Source organism: Lycorma delicatula, chromosome 7 (assembly GCF_047948215.1).
Source record: "Lycorma delicatula isolate Av1 chromosome 7, ASM4794821v1, whole genome shotgun sequence".
In the NCBI taxonomy this organism is placed as follows: Eukaryota; Metazoa; Arthropoda; class Insecta; order Hemiptera; family Fulgoridae; genus Lycorma; species Lycorma delicatula.
In genome coordinates this window covers 30,054,083-30,072,444 of record NC_134461.1, presented here as the reverse complement: position 1 = coordinate 30,072,444, position 18,362 = coordinate 30,054,083, and the positions used below count along the sequence as shown (strand labels likewise).

Sequence of the window (18,362 nt, the reverse complement as noted above, 5' to 3'; positions counted from 1 at the left end):
CAGTGTTATTAAAATAATGGTTTTAAGTGGAAAATTCAAGTGGAAGGACACAATTAGGTTTCCCTTAAAAATAATTTTGTTAAATAACACAATTAACAAATTAAATCTAATAGGATTTTTTTAAGAATTCTGAGAACAATGATATAAATAAAGTTCAATAAAAAATAACACTTATTTGAGAAATTCATCTTTACTTAAAGTTAAATGTGGCAGAAAATTTTGTAATTATAATTAATAATCAAATGAAAAATAATAGTTATCAGTATCTGAATACTGATAATTAAAATTTAATTTATTAATATAAAGATAATGTTGAAACAAAAAAAAAATAAACTAATCTTCATTAGCTTCTAATGACTGTTAAAAACACCAATAAAATCAGTGCACTTCTTCATTTCAAAACTCATCTCAAAACAACACATTCCTTTATGAGGATGGCAGTATTTAAAATTTGCGTCATCAGTTCATGTAGTAACTTTGTGTTTATAAACCTCATTTTTCATCCAATCCCATAAACAATTATCCAATAGAGTTTGTCTTGAGACCTTGATGGTATTAAAAGCAAAAGCAGGTTAAGCTAATGGAGAAAATGACTGTACTGTACCTATCACTGTTAACACCCAAATGAAATCAAACATTTGTAGAACCAGTATCCAAATTCCCTATAATAATTCACATATTCTAAATTATATAGTATTATGAAGCTAGTATGTACAATATAACAAAACTCCATGTAATACAACAAAAACTAGTATCTTCAGAGAAATTTAAAAATACTATCAAATGTCAAAAAAAGAATGGAATAATTAAAATTTAAGTCCATAATAGAATAAACTGTTAAAAAAAGAAAACCAATCTAAAAAATCAGCATTAAAAACTAGAATATTCTTTTTCAATTCTTTAAATATTGATAACTTTCCCAACTCAGTACAACATTAAATATAATTCTCAATAATTTATTAAAAATTAATTTGGCATATTCTTCAAAAAATTTTAATTTAAAGAAGGTATGAAAAAGTATTCCTTTATAATTTTTTTAAGTAGCTTTTTTTATATTTATTTGATTTTATGTTTTTCTAAATTTGGAAAGGAAAAAAACACTATTAAAAAACATGCTCTCAAGAAAAAATAAGCTAAGAAACCAGCATATGAATAAAAATAAGGAAAGAAGTGCAGAGAAACAACATGAAGAGACTTGAAGACTGCTAACAAGCAAGACCACAGGTCTCTGGGATTCAGGAATATGTTTTACCTTCTTTGTCTAAATTTTCTAGCTAATTTCTCAAATCCTCATGTGAAAACATTTTGCATATCAGAAAGACATCAGCATATGCAATAATGGGGTACTACTATTCCATGATTAAAAAAAAAATCTTCGAATTGTTTACATGGGCAATGAATTTTTTTATTTAGGAATCTTCCATTTATATTATCCGAGGATAAAACTTACAATGGGACTGCCAGAGGAACGTTTTCCACAGAATGAAAAATAATCATTAAAATCAATTAATGTGATAAAGGATAAGGTTGAACATTTATAATAATAAATATATGGGAACATATGGGTCAGACTGAGAACTTCTTCCTTATATTGAAAGTCAATTTAAATGTCAGTACATTCACTGGGTTCTAATTTTGAATAAGTTTTTTTTTTAATATTCAACCTTTCTTATTAATTCCAAATAACTGAATAGAAACACTATCCAGAACAGTAAAAATCATTATTAAAAAAAGTTAGTAAATTGCAACAACCTCCACCTTTCTACATTAAAAACAACTTAAAATCAATTATTTAAAAAAAGTGGTTTTACAAGTTACTAAAGTTTTTATCTCTTCTAGTATGTACTGTACCCTAGGATTCCGATCAAGGAAAAGATAGAAATTTTAGAGAACTGGTTGATTATTACACAACCTATTGATTCATGAAGAACAGAGAAAAGTACTAACATTAACAGGTACACAAATGAAACAAAATGCTTTTCAGTTCAACACTTTTTTTAAGTAAACAGATGTAATAACAGTAACCCCCTTCTGGATTCCTATCAAATTTTTTCATGAAAAAAAAATTAATATTACTGTGGCTACATAAAGAAATTGGTCTCTGTCCCCATAAATAGGCACTGCTCCTTCAATTAAATTTGCAGAAAGAACAAGCATGCATATATTGATAAATAAATACAGTAACTGTAAATTATATACAGTAACTGTAAATTAGAGCAAACTAAAAAAATACAGACTAAAATAAAGCAACATTTGACTAAGTTTTTCAATTATAAGTACAGAAGACCAACTAAATTAGCTGAAACCCAAAACTGCTTGGAAAATAGTCATAAAAAAAATTCATTAGTAACCAAATTTTAAAGAATACCCACAATGAACAAAAATAAGATAGTTGGGAAACTTACTTTTTACTAACAATACTTTACTAACTTACTTTACTACAATAATGAGGAAGACTTAACTACTGATAAGGAACAAATACCTTTCAGGATTACATTTTTTTAAATAAAATTTTAATTAGTCTGTCAGTGAAATTTTTTCGATCACAGTAATATTTAACATATTGTTTAAGCTCTGTTCAATGCATGAAGTACTCCTATGATGACTGAATAATCATACAGTCTGACTAGTGAGACTGTCTTTAACTTTTATCTTATCCTACATATGAAGGACATGGGTAGTCCAAATAGGAGTTAAGTGTTTCAAAATGTATTTAAGCTAACTTTTCATTTTTGACTAAGACTGTCTAAAAAGATATTTAATCAGTTTGTAGTTAACATTTTATTTTAAACACCAGTAAAAATAATCTTTTTGTAGTTTTTCATATATTTTCTTTTTATTCCCTTTCTTTTCTTTTTTACTGTTAATGTTTATTTTACATTTATTTTTTGCATTTTACTTTGGAATTTATATTTACTTTTGCTAATGCCTTGAATCTATTAATGATTGTGCAACAACTGAAACATTAATTGATTTTTTTCAATATACCTTTTTAATTTTCCAACACCTTTTGAGAACTTTCTTTTTCCAACTTCATTTCAAAAATCATTTAGCATAGCTTATTCTTTGTATAAAATTAGTAACATAAATAATTTTGTAAAACAAAAGAAATATCTATTTTGAAATTCTGTAACAATTTTTTTTAATAAATGTTTTAAGTACAAAAAAGAACACCATGGAATAAAGACTATATAAGTTTAACAAAAAGTGAATTAAAACAGAAATTATAAATCGCTATTAAATTTTTAAAAAAAATAAATAAATAAAAACAATGAAATTAATGACAGCACAAAGATTACTGACAGGAATATGTAAACTTTTTACTACTTTTTAAATACACAAATAATTATATTTCAGTACAGTGGAACTCCAACTACCTGGATTCCAGTAAACTAAATTGTCAATTATCCAGATCAGTATGACTACCCAGATTTTACTAATTAATATCCCTGAAAATTGTTTTTTTATTACTTAATGAAAAAGTTTTCCTTGCATTACATTATTTGTACAATTTAAAAAAAAATTTAGGATAACCATTTTATTCAAACAACTACATAAGCTCATAACAGTCAAAGCATAATGCAAATGACCAATCTATAAAAAAATCATAAAGAAATATGGTTACTGCGCTACTATCAGTTCTGTTTATATGCTGGCAAATGTAATGTTAGAGGTAATTCAATATGCTGGTTGACAAGTGAAAGATCAACGTCCTTGGCCAGCAGTTACTTGCAGTCTCCCTTATCGAACTATAAAAAATTGTGTTTGTGTCTAGTTAACTACTGTACAATAACTTCTTTTCTTTTTTTTTTTTTTTGATTACAGTAGCCTATTGTAAGTTAAATGTAATATTTTTTTATATTCCAAACAAAAAGAAAACAGGTTAAACATAATTAGTAGGCTCAATAATGGCAGATCAGGTAAAATATTGGCAGTGGAATATGATGTAGAAACATCTACCACTACATAAAAAATACAGAGAAAATTTTAGAATTTGTATCTGTGCTTGAAAGTAAGGTGGAAGTTAATTTAGAAAAGTGATGTGGACTGCTGAAAACAGCCACATCAAAGACATTGTCTTCAAATGATTTTTAGAAAAACAAGCAAAAGGTGAGCTAAATATCAGAACCGATATTACATGGAAAACCACTGATACTTAATGAAATGTTGCAAGATGATCCCCAGACTGTCTTAAAAATTTTGTAATTACAATGAAATTCAGAAACTGAAATTTTACAGTGAAAAATGTCAGCCAATACAGAAGATGCCAACATGTTTGTTTTGAAATATAATAATAAACTTGAAAAAGAAGATGCAATATTGACTTTGTCTACAATCTGGATGAAACAGAATTACGTACAATGCTCCGCCTGACAAAATGTTATGCATCACAAAGAAAAATCAACGCACCCAGACACAAAATTAGCAAGAATCAGACAATTATAATGACTTCTGTAAGTTCTGGAAAGCATAAGTTACCTTTCCTAGTTGTTGGTAAATCAAAACACCTAGGGTATTTAAAAATTCAAAAAATCTTCTGGTAAAACAAATGAATCAGAATTTTTTGCAATTTATAACCTATTGAATTTTAGATTACCAAAAATACTCATAAGCCTATTTTGAAAGGCAATCCAATTAAACAAACTTCCTGCATAACTGAAACAGTCCCAGTTAATCTGGTTAATTGGAATTCCACTGCATCATAATTCAAAAGTAATAAAGAAAAATCCTTTTACTTTATAGATGTAACAAAAACATAACCACACAAAGTAATTATATATTTTATATATACCTGAACGCCAAGCACGTCGTAAGAAAGCAAATGAAAAATTAAGGGCAGCCCTTGTTCCAACTTTAGCCAAGCCAACTGAAGCATTTTCACCACTAAGTTTACAACTAGAAACAAAAAATAAAGATTACAAGTAACATTAACATAATGAAAACATTTAAAGTGTCAAATAAAAACATTTAAAGTCAAATAAAAATATTTAGTGTGCAAAAATTTCAAAACACCACAACATTCCTCTGAATTAGCCTATGTTGCTAATTATCGATGCTATAAAACATAGATATTCAAGGTCTGAACTGTGACTGATAGGTTGTAAACACAATTCAAGAATACAATATAATATAATATGGTACAGCATCAGTGTAAAAATAACAATTTCATTGGCAGTATGTGTCAGAGAAGAATGGCATAGCTGTTTTCTTATTTTTAAGTAGAAAAGGGATGAAATCCATCAAAAAATTCATACATGAATTAAAAATTCAGAATGGAGATAAATCTTAGTAACTGTTCCAAGAAAAGTAGTTAACTTGAAAGTTCCTAAACAGTGTTAGTTCTGTAACACTCTCCTTGAAAAGTCAAGCAACCTTAGTTACAATGCAGAGCCATTAGAGCAGTTGAAGCCAAGATGGTGGAAAATTTTTACTTAGCAGTTAATGAAACAACCAGACATCTGAATATATCATAGATACATGGAATACATTATTCATGATGTTCTGAGATGAACAGAGTCTGCAAGGTGGGGGTAATGATAAATAGATGCAAAAAAATTGAAAGAATGACATTTTACAAGTGAGGAACCTTGATAGCACACTTTTACTGAAGAATAAATTTGGTCCAGCACCACCAACCCAGAAACAATAAAAGTTGAAACAATAAAAGAGCTGGTCCATAGCTTCTCGACAATACAATCAATTTTAACACAGCTATCAGTAAAAATAGGTTATGCTGACTCTTTTGGGAACAAGAGTAATTTTGGGACACTACATTCCCAGGAAGGCAACACCACCAATGCAAGTTACACAGATCTTAAGTTACCTGCATTCTGCAACCAAATTCAAATGATGTGGATTTCTGAACACTGATGTTTTGTTAATGAAAATTATCAACCTTATAACGCTCATTATTGATCTGTGCATACACATGCGCATGAATAAAATTGAGTATTTTTCCATCAAATGATCATAACATACAACTCTTTTTCAAATGCAAGCTTTTCTTTCATTATACACTATGTAAACCAATTAATTTCAGAACTCACATACTGCACAATACTTCTAGCACAGAAGTCAGCAGATATACTAGGCAGGTTGATAATCCTTCTGTCTTTCATTCAGACTTTTATATGGTTAAATTACATTAAGATTAGGAATTTTTTATATACTACTGAATTTATCAATTCTCACCATGAAAAAGTAAGTATTGGTAATCAGGTATCAATAACAGACACTAAGTGAATAAATAAAACAAAATTACATGATAAAATAATTAACTTATAAATAATATTTAAGCAGTAATTATAAAACAAAACGGAAAGATTAAAATACTTATCTTCATCCTCCATTAAAATAAATTGCATGCATCTATACTTACAATTACCAACTCTGTACTCAAATTTTTTTTATATTACAATATGGGTCATTTATAAAGAAGTCACACCTTAGAGGAGGAGTTTCTACTTACTGAGGCCATTTGTGACTAGTTGAGTTATTTAAGAAAGAAAATCCACATAAATAAAGTGAACACAAATAAGCAAAATACACACAACTAGAGTTTTTACCTACAATAAGTGTACTTAAAACTTCAGGGTTTTACTAAAACTTATGATTTTTCCTAGTTACTGTTACTGCCAATTAAAAAAGAAAAAAATTATTTTTTTATTAACAATTTAATTTTTTTGTTCATCTTTATCTTTCCTTTAAGTAACTTACATACAGTGCACACATTAATTTATCTTGACAATTTTTAAAAGGGAGGAATTTTTTTAAGTAGGATCAAAGTGTGGTGCACGAGACAGTACTCATGTGATGCTAAAAAAGATTATACATTCACAGTCTACCTGACTATAAATAAAAATTAAAAGAAATTAGTACCTACTTTCAATTGCTATTACAATTAAATATTTTAATTGATTTCAATTCCTATTAAATTATACTGACAAGCCCCCTTCCCCCAAAAGAAAACTCTTCTTGCAAGAAAAGGATGATTAGATGATGCAAACAAACCAATTAATGGTTCTTTCTTCAACTCTACATACAAAAAAGTGCTTCATTTCAATAGTACATATTTTAAGCAACTATATTTATTAATTAAAACTCCAATTTTGGTTAAAACTATAAACTTAATAATATTGTAACATTCTATTTTAAAATAATACCTTTTTTTAATATTCGATGGATTAATTTTTAAAGGTACTTTTTTAGAATCATTTTTTTGACTATCTTGAGGTAAATGTCTACCCAGAGCCACAAAATATCGTTGAGCTACAGCTAACCTCTGTCTCAATCGGCATGCTGATAAAGTGCTTCCAGCTACTGTCTGACATAATTCTCGTTGTTCAAAATTGATCGAATTTACACATAAGTTTAATTCTTCAGGAGCTGTAAAAAATAAAAATTAAAACATTTCATTTATTTACAATAAATAACACAAACAATACAAATTTTTATTTAAATCTTTCAAACACATCATTCTCTGCACTAATAAAATTATTTACAAGTTAAGGATGAGCAAACGTAAATTCTTTACACTAACTAATAGTTACTATAGATTCCAGTTTTTTCAAATTATTATTTCGGAATACAGAAGCTGACAAGATAATCAAATTGTAGAAATAAAAGAAATATTTTTAACAGCAGGACAGTATATCTGTATAATAATAATAATTATAAAATTTAATAATTCACTCATTCTATTTACCAGATTTGTATGAAGATAATAAGTCTTGACTTATTGACATAAGTCTATGGTAAATCATAGATGAAAATGTCTCTGAGCTGAGTAACATTAAGAGGTTGATGTCTCATGTTGTTATCCAAGATCACTATGAAACATCATTTCATGTCCTGTCTTTACAATCTAGTACTGTTATAAAACATCATTTTGTGTTTCAATGTTGCCCACTTTTACAGTACCACACACCATTTCTCTAATTTCTATATAATATATGTAATCATTTTAAACATAAAATTTTGTAGATTTTGGTTATGTTTTTAGGGAAAAATTTTAATTTTTATTTTAATATTACTGAAAAAAAAACCTTAATCCTTTGTACTGTCCAGAAAATATTTATGGAAAAATATTTTTTAGTATCCTACAAGTAATTGTTTTGTCATACAAAAGTTTTATTTCATTACATTCAAATGATGTCATACTCAGACCTGGTGAGACGTTCAATTAAGTGGTATGCAGAAATAATTTTTAAAATACTGATGAAAAACATGTACAATAAATACTTTTAGTATTTATAAAAGTGTTACAAAAAAGATATTAAAATCACAGCTTTTTAGGGAAGAAGTAGTAAGATCATTATTATTCAGAAAAGAAGTTATACAAGAACACAGTCTTAATTAAAAACAAAAAACTAAGGTTCAATGATTGTTATAACAGTAATAAAAATTGTTATAAATTGTAATGCTGTTTGGTCGTGATTAGCTGCTCAGAAGAATATAAAACAATTCTTTACAGTTCTGTGCAAGAAGAAAGACTTTTCATTAATTTAATTTGGTTTATAATACTGCTAACAATAGATACCACAGATAAAGAATGTCAACAATCCAACTTGCAGCATCATAATGAACACATTTTTAACTCACACATTCAAATTTTTTCAACCTTAAATCAAACGTAACTCAAGAATGACTCAACCAATCATCAAATTTTTACATGTAAAACTTCAGATACACTAGTACAGCATATTTTCAATGAAATTGATCTAGTAGTTTTTGAGACTTTCAAGCCACAAAACTTTACACATAGACGTATGTATATATATATATATATAATTTTTTTTCTAAAGTCAGTCCTTTCAAGTCCCATACTCCTCTGTACTAATATACAAATAATAAACCAAATTTATCCAACTAAGTACAGAAATATACAATAAGAAGACATTATTTCATAATTTACAAAAACGTTTTTGTGGAATTATTAAGTTGTAATTATTTTATTATAAACTGTTCTTATCAAACAACAATTCACATTTAAATACATTCAAATTTATCAAAAATATAAATTTTTTTATTTAAAAAAAATTAAAACTTTTTAAAAATATAAATATATATATTTGATAGAAAGACGGCATGCCAGACCAGGGCTGATACAGGGAACAATGAACTGTTGCGTCAATTGGAGGAAGGAGTAAAAAGTGACAACATGAATATACTTGTTGCAGCTATGTGGAACAGAAAGTGGTTCCTAAAGACAGTGGAGTTGAAAGAATCCGTTTTCTCGAAGAGGGAGAAGGACTTTGCAGTAATTTTTTTGATCTGACAAAATCAAAGAGTAGCTTCTTGGAGTCCAATTTCAGAGCGGCCCCGAGAATTAAGGATCTGGCTGCGGCAGGATAATTGAAGGTAGGCCAACTTCTCACCTATACAGAGATGGCCACAATTCTTCAAGGAGATGATGTGGAAGATTTCGAGAGGAGGGTGTTCACACTCTGGTGATAAGATTCATTGATCGGGGAGGGGAAAATCCTCCATTTAAGGGAAAGGAATTGAAGAGATCTTTCTGCAAGCAAAGCAGGATGTAGTCTTTGGAGTAGAAGGTGATGTGGCCCATGTGACCAGGAAATTGTTGGAGTATGTGGGTCGCAAGACTAATAGAATGACTGGCCTTTATGTTGAAAGAGTGGCCAAGAACAAGGCCAGAAGGGAGAGATTGGTCAATAGGTCACCTGCCGAGAAGACCAAAACTTGATTGTTAATACAGCTGACATGTAGGGGAAGAAGACCTTCACTGACCTCCTTAAAGAAGTCAAGGAAGGAGTAACTGAGGGGGACCAGGAAATTCTCTCTGTCCGTAAGGGACAGGGAGAAGATATTCTTATAAGGGTCAAAGATGAAGCGAAGGGCCCAGAAAGAGTGATGAAAAAATTACAAGAAGGAGTTCAGGGAGTGAAGGTTGCCCTGAGGAAAAAGGAAATGAGTACAAAGAATCAATGTTAAGGATACAGATACCCTTATACTAAGGAAGAGGTGGCTATGGCGGTGACTGCCATAATCAAGTTGGATGAGGAGAGAAAACAGGACATTAAAGGAGACATGCTCACTCAAACACCCAAGTGGCCTCTCTGGCAATTCCTGGTGGAGAGGCTGAGAAGTTAATACAGAAGGGGCACCTGCAGATAGGACTGGTGTCTTGCAGGGTGGTCCCGGCTTTGGAGCAAGAGAGGTGTTACCTTTGCTGGGACCTTGGCCATAAGGCGGCCTTGTGTAAGGGCCCAGATAGGTAAAAAAATATTTCCAATGTGACAAGGAGGCTCACATTAAGGCAGGATGCTAAGAAAGAGTTGTTTGCAGATGTGGCGCGAAGGGCCATTATGAGTGCAGTGGACAATGTACCAAAAACTGAAGATAGTGCTTTTTTTTTGTTTTCAGTCATTTGACTGAAAAATCTTCTTCTAAAAAGCTTCTAATCTTTTCTTCTCAGATACTCCGATTGTCCAAGTTTCACTTCCATATAAAGCGACACTCCAAACATATACTTTCAAAAATCTTTTCCTGACATTTAAATTAATTTTTGATGTAAACAAATTATATTTCTTAATGAAGGCTCGTTTCGCTTGTGCTATTCGGCATTTTATATCGCTCCTGCTTCGTCCATCTTTAGTAATTCTACTTCCCAAATAATCTATATATGGTCTATAAACACCAAGTATGTTGGTTTGTTTTTCTTTAATCTTCCTTCTACTATTAATCTGAGGCCTAAAATTGCTTCCCTTGTCCCTATACTTTTCCTGAAACCAAATTGGTCTTCTCCTAACACTTCCTCCACTCTCCTCTCAATTCTTCTGTATAGAATTCGATTGTTGATGCATGACTAGTTAAACTAATTGTTCTGTATTCTTCACATTTATCTGCCCCTGCTTTCTTTGGTATCATTACTATAACACTTTTTTTGAAGTCTGACGGAAATTCCCCTTTTTCATAAATATTACACACCAGTTTATATAATCTATCAATCGCTTCCTCACCTGCACTGCGCAGTAATTCTACAGGTATTCCGTCTATTCCAGGAGCCTTTCTGCCATTTAAATCTTTTAATGCTCTCTTAAATTCAGATCTCAGTATTGTTTCTCCCATTTCATCCTCCTCAACTTCCTCTATAACACCATTTTCTAATTCATTTCCTCCGTATAACTCTTCAATATATTCCACCCATCTATCAACTTTACCTTTCGTATTATATATTGGTGTACCATCTTTGTTTAACACATTATTAGATTTTAAAATATGTACCATGAAATTTTCCTTAGCTTTCCTGTATGCTCCGTCTATTTTACCAACGTTCATTTCTCTTTCCACTTCTGAACACTTTTCTTTAATCCAGGACGGGGAGGAAGTTAATATTGATAACGTCATCCAGGATGCAAGTACTTTGACCCTGAATAGAAGAACGGCGTGGATGTGTCCAACGCAGATTTATTGGTGATCAGAGGAGATCGCTGAGCTGCGGAGGATTTGCATCCACAAGAGACGTATCCTCACTAGGTAATAAGGAAGAGAGGATCAAGAGGCATCCAAGAGAGCTATGATAGAATGGAGAAATTCTACACGGATCCTTCGAAGGGCTATTAATGCAGCTAAGCGGGATAGATGGACGGAGGTCTGTGCCCAGTTAGATGAGAATCCCTAGGGCATGGCGTATAAATTAAGTTGGTGACAAAGAGGCTGGGAAGGTCACTGCCAGACTTCCTGAAGCGTACCTCCGGGAAACACTGGCAGTTTTGTTTCTGAGAAATGAGGCTCTGAGATGGAGGGAGCTGGCGGCTTTCAGAATTCTGTGTGTCACTTCGGAGGAGCTGTGGTACGCAGTTTCTCAACTCCACCTGAAGAAGAGTCCAGAGGTGGATGGTGTGCCTGCGAAGGCGATGAAGGCATTGGTGGAGGCCTCTCCGTCCACCTTTTTGGAGATCTTCAACAGCTGCCTATTTAAAGAAAGTATTCAAACACCTTGGAAGGTGGCGAGGGTGGTCCTTCTGCCTAAAAATGTTGGGGCAGAGAGTAAGCCAGCAACATACAGGTTGGTTTGCTTGCCTGGTAGCCTGGCTAAGCTGTTCAAAATTATACTGGCGAATAGGCTGCAGGAGGAGCTGCAGAGGTCAGGAAGCTTCTCTGATAAACAATATGGCTTTCGAAAGGATAGAAGTGCAGTGGACGCTGTCCAAAGAGTGATGGAGGTGGTGGAAGGGGCAGCCCGGGGTCCAGGTATGTGGGTGAAGATTTCCCTGGTCATCCTAATGGATGTTAGCAATTTCTTCAATGCAGTGAGATGGAAAGCCATTTTGCGGCAGTTGGAGGGAAGAGGTATTTCACCATATCTGCTGAGGGTGGTACAACAGTACCTCAGTGGAAGGGAACTGAGAATTATGTTTGAAGAAGGGAAAGATGTCATTGTACCCATGCAGTATGGGGTGCCACAGGAGTCAATCCTGGGCCCATTCTGTGGAACATGGTGGATGACAACCTCGTTCAGAAGAAGAGGCCGCCTGAAGTGAAGTTGGTGGCATACACCAACAATTTGGCGGTGGTAGTGACGGCGAAGGAACTGCATAAGGTGGTGAGGATTGCAACAGGGATGGTTGAAAAAATTAAGACCTGGCTTTAGAAGCAGGGACTACAACTGGCAGCCAAGAAGACAGAAATCGTATTAATGACGGAGACGGCATATACCCCAATTTTCTATCAAAGTAGATAGGGAGGAGGATTGCCCCGAAGGATGGGGCCAAGTACCTTGGAGTGTGGCTCCACAGGTCGAGGGGCTTCGCCTTCCATGTGGCCATGAAGGCGGAGGGAATGTCCTCGACACAGTTGAGGCTGATGACCAATGTCAGGGGTCCCAGGGCATCTAAACGCAGAATGTTAGTGTCTACAGTGGTGTTGGCCATATTGTATGCAGCACCAGTATGGTGGGAGGCCTTCAGAATAGGGAGAAATGCCTGGAGGCTGAACAGTGTATATTAAGTTGGCAATCAGGCTGGCCCAACTATACAGGACAGTCTTCCTGGATGCTTCACTAGTGGTGGCGGGAGTGCCACTGTTGGACCTTGTGGCCAAGGAAAGAAGGGACAGAACTATAGAAGGCAAAGAGGAAGCAAGGAACTGCAGGTTTACTGAATGGCAGGAGAAGTGGATGCAAAAGATGGGCATTGGAGGTATATTTTGATCCCAGAGGTAGCTGCATGGGTCAATAGACCACATGGGGAGGTGAACTTCTGGATGGCTCAGTGACTAATTGGTCATGGGTCGTTTGGGGTCTACCTCTGCAGGATTGGAAGGAGGCATACGGATCAATCTCAGTATTGTGAAGATACGGACACAGTGGAGCACACCTTTTTGTGTGTCCCAGATGGAAGGAAGAATTGCCATGTGACGGTTTAGCCTCGCCGGGAGGGGTCATGCAGTTGATGCTCTCGTCCAGTGAGGATTGGACCATGTGTGCTCAGTGGTTTAGAAGAGTGCTCCACCAGAAGCTACGGGAAGAAGAACGTGAGGAGGATAGTGAGGATGTCAGTTGAGGGTAGCGCAGGGTGCCAGCCTTCAAGGATGGATAGCAGGGGGTGCCTCGGCATTGTCATCACCAATTGCTTCCGTAGAACATGTTCCTGCCTTCCGAGGCCAGCATAGCTGTGCAGGATTAAGAAAGGTTCATGTGTATAGTATATATATATTGAGTTGTAAATATGGCGTGAATGTGATGCGTAAACATCCTCTCGATGGTTATACCTGCATGAGAAGCACAACGATGAAACAGAGTTCTTAACTGGACAAAGTTTATTCTGGTTCTGGTGTACAAAGTTTAATGGAATATCACCAATAGATAATTCTACTGACTGGTGATAGTAGCATTCCATTCACTTTGCCACATCATGAACCACTCCTTACAGAAAACAGACAAGATCATTCAAAACACCGCAATTAGTTGAAGGAGGCTGCAAACAGGCTTCTTTTGCTGCACGATCAGTGAGCTACATTGCCTGAAATTCCAATATGACTAGGGTCACAGCAGAAGTTCAAGGTTGTGTTTGTCATTTCAGAAATTGTATATCACAGGCAACAAGTTGTCTGGAGTACATGACACTAATCACCTACAAGGCACTAATGGAATCTGAACAGACAAGTACATGTCAGAATGTTGGGCTGTATATTTAAAACCTTGTTAATAGTATACAGTGCCGTGACAAAAATACTGGCAATGCTGGGAAGGCCCAACATGTATGTACTATTGGCAACCACAAAAGCACAACCAACAGAATTACTGTGTCTAGAGCTGTCTGTATAAACTATAGCATCAGGATTCACGTTATTTACAATATTAAAACATTGCTCTTGTAAGATAAGTGAATCTGTGTCCTTTTTTTGATACTAACCAAGACTAAAGCAATAATTCACGAGGGAAGACTCAGGCCAAAGGAGGTAATAACATTGAATAACAGAAAGTATTGGAGGTAATTGTATATTTTGAGATAAGAAAAGCTGATGAGTTCTGCTGGCTGGCAGAGCAGTAGATCATCGTTGTTCCTCATATTAACATGCTGATTGGAGAATACTGCATCAAAGGTAGGATGATTTGGTTGCATTTAAATGTGAGCTACATAGGAGCATATCATTTGGTTTCGTCTATTCCAAAGAAATGGCTCACCATTGTACATTAATCGACTTACCACAGGACTTGAACATAACACACCTGTAGCAAGATGGATAAATGAATGATGTACTGAACTGAGCATCTTTAGAATGGTAGCCTGTACGGACGAATAAGCCACGCATCCATAGTCTAAGCGGGAACAGACCAGAGCTCGGTGAAGCACAACATGCATAACCTATCAGCTCCAAACAAGTATTAGATACAACTTTCAGCATGTCTATCATTTTTAGACATTTTACCTTCAACTCCTTTAAATGTGTTACCCAAGTTAGTCGTTGGTCAAACCACAATCCTAGAAATCTAACCCTCATGCATGTTTCAACTGGTTTTATATGTAGAAACAGTTGAGGGTTAACACATTCCCTCAAGCATGTAAAGCAAATGCAATTCATTTTCTCTGGCGAAAATGTGAATCCAGTTGTTTTACACCACGATTCTAAGTGGGTTATGTTTTGGAACAGTCTCTTGCCAGTGGCTAAAGTTCTAGATGAAACTTAAATTGAAAAATCATTTATAAATAAAGAACACATAATGGATTTTCGCACACAGTTTGTTATAATATTTATTGCTACGGCAAACAAGGTAACACTTGGGACACTTCCCTAAGATATTCTGTTTTCTAGCATAAAATTTTCTGATACAGTCGTTCCAACTCAAACTCAAAAGAACCAAAAACAGAAGAAATCCCTGACAAATGCAAGAAGATTCCCTTGCACACCCCATTCATACGGTTTATTTAGGATTCCTCTCTTCCAAGCCATATCATATGGTCTTCTGCAACTTGAAAAAATACAGTAACGAGACGTTAGCGAAGTAGGAAGGCATTCTGAATGACAAATTCAAGAGTAACTACATGATCGATAGACGATCTACCTTGGCGGAAACCACATTGTTCAGGGGTAATTAGGGCATTTTTCTCAAGGTACCACATTAAAAAACAGTTTACCGTTCATTCCACCACCTTGCACAGGGTACTGGTCAAGTAGGACAATAACTTGGGGCATAATTTATCTTTACCAGGTTTAAGAACAGCAATCACCAACACTTCTGACCAATAATCTGGAAAAACCTGACTAAAAAATATTCTGTTATAGATACACAAAAGATGTAATGCAGTATCCAGAAGATGGGATAACATACTGAGCCTAGTATTATCATTTCTGGGGTAAGTGTCACAGGAATTATTCTACACATACCTTAGCTCATCAAAAGAAAATGGTAAGTTTAATTCATTTCATAGGTCTAGAGGAAAAACAGTTTGTTGCTGTATATAAGGTGATTAACAAAAAATTATTGATTAGTAATGCATTTCTCCCAACCTGACAAAAGGCACTCTAATCTGAGGAATGTGGACAGGATGGATAAGTTACAAGGAGATTTTGACATACTTTGGCAAGTTTGTTTTTTCCACTTCAGTTTCTCTCAGCAGTAGATTATTTTTTTCTCACTACCTATCCTTTTTCCTTTTTCTTATCTCTTTATAGTCCGTAATGTTCTGTTAAGTTTTGGCATGACATCCTTGTCTCTCAAGAATGTGGAAACATTTAAGATTGATTGCATCCTTGGTATTTGTATGTTTAGTAGGGATTTAGACTCAGAATATCACTTTTAATTTAAATTTTAAAGGTTTAATTGGCGTCAAGCTTTGCCAAGCCATTCATAGGAAATACTAAAAAATTTCTACACAACACAATTTCTCTGATTCAAAGATAATGTCAGACTCTTCATGGCTAATTAAGTCCACTTAATAACTGTTACCCCTAAAACCAAATTACTACCTCATCCTCTTTATCACATTTAACCTATTTTTTCCCCTTTTCTCAAATCTAAAAAGAATTTAAATTACAAATATTTCAAATACAATAATATTTCAAACTCATACAGCAATAAGCACAATTCAGAGATTAAATGAATATAACACATTAAAATTTTAATTTCTTTTCCAAATTTTCAAAATTATAAAATCTACATTAAAATACAATTAGCAACTCACTCTGATTAGAAGCCCATGCCCAAGAATCCAGATACTGATTAGATGAAGTTGGTCGAACATTTAACTGAGCTCTAGTTGAATCTTCTTTATCAAGTTGTTGACAAGGGGCACAATTACAACCATTATCAGGTCCACAAATACCATCGCAGCAAGTACAGTTTAGAACTCTTAAGCCACAGTAATAGCGACCGGTATGTCCTAAAATAAAATAATTTATACTATAATTATTTGTTGTACTCAACAACTTTGCAATTCAAGATAAAAAGTTAGACATGATTAAAAAATTATATTTCTAAATATTTTGAAATTTCAATTTCTAAATAAACAAATATAAAAACATTTCTGAACAGTATCAATGTAAAAATTCCATGTATGAACAAATACATATGTATACTATACAATCCATACATACAGAATTTTTTTAACAAATAATGCTACAATGGTATTGAAAAAACTTGACAGTTTTCAAGGGAGGGGAAACAACTGACCGCGCCAGTTTCACTACTGTCAAGTGAAGGATGTGAAGATGGCAAAGGGGTATTAATATCATGTATAATATAATATATACCATTATATCATGTATAATATCATGTATATCATGTTACTTGACAAGTCATTTGAGAGACTACACAGTACTGTACACTATGCAGTATTGTTTGGGATCACATTGCTGTGAGACTTCAGAAGTAAGATTCAGAGACGTCCTCTGTCTTTTGTACTTCATGAGAAAGAAACTTTAAGACCATGTTGTCATCACTGGTGGTATGAATGCCATGGTCTACTGGAGAAGATCAGGAAGTTGGCCATACAGCTTGTTATACACAGAGATCCTTCACCAGTTCAAGAGTTTGGTGTTTGAAGCAACCTGAAGGAAAGTGAATGTTTGCATGAGGAGACATATTGGAATGATGTCGCATTGTTCCTTTATGAATCATAACATGGTTCTCACATACTGTACTTATGTGCATCATAATTAATAATGTATTTAAATTCAAGTGGTAAAGGAGTTCTGAATGAAACTTTGTTGTTGGAAATTTTGAAGAGGATTTTTCATAAATGACAAGGGAATTCTTTTTCTCTCTTTGAAGCAATTCTCTACTTCAATTCTTCACATACCTCTGATCATAGAATCCTATTTCTAATATAATAAATGTTAAATATATCCTGTCCCGAAAAATACAATAAACTCTTATTATGTAAATACATACAAAAATCAGCAGTAAAGTTGTTTCTAATCTTAAAATATCATACTCTGTTCCCAAAAAAAAAACTCTGTTCCTGTTCTCCAAAAAATATTTATTACACTAACATTAAGATTTCTGAATCAAAATTCCGTTTAAAAATAAAATATTTATTTAGACATAAATTACCAAAACAACATTTAATACTAGTTATTTGATAGTGGCAATATCTCTAATTCAGTTTCACAGTCTTCTTTACTTCTTTTTTTTAAATCACTTAATGTTGTTGAGGTATTTCATTTCCAGAAACCTGATTCTAAAGTCAACTAAGTACTAGCTCAGTTTCTTTATCTGTTGATAATAGATGCTGAGAAGGAAGAAAAGCACAATGAACAAGTCATCCAATTTTTATGATATTATTTAACAATTACAATGCAGTAATTAATACCATGTACTGACATATACAGAGTATCCTGGATGGATAATGTTAAACTTTATAGGCATATTTCTCATATTAAAAGAATGAAAAAAG

The 18,362-nt window shown here is 33.4% G+C and overlaps 1 protein-coding gene across 3 annotated transcripts in view; it reads right to left on the bottom strand.

Annotated features, from left to right (window-relative positions):
• Positions 1-18,362, bottom strand: part of HERC2 (E3 ubiquitin-protein ligase HERC2) — a 276,358-nt gene that overhangs the window by 248,643 nt on the left and 9,353 nt on the right. For all 3 annotated transcript variants that reach the window (XM_075372110.1, XM_075372111.1, XM_075372112.1), the window contains exons 3-5: positions 16,650-16,847; positions 7,164-7,386; positions 4,793-4,896 (exon numbers count right to left, since the gene is read on the bottom strand). In XM_075372110.1, the coding sequence (XP_075228225.1) occupies positions 4,793-4,896; positions 7,164-7,386; positions 16,650-16,847 (525 nt within the window). The remainder of the gene's footprint in view (positions 1-4,792; positions 4,897-7,163; positions 7,387-16,649; positions 16,848-18,362) is intronic.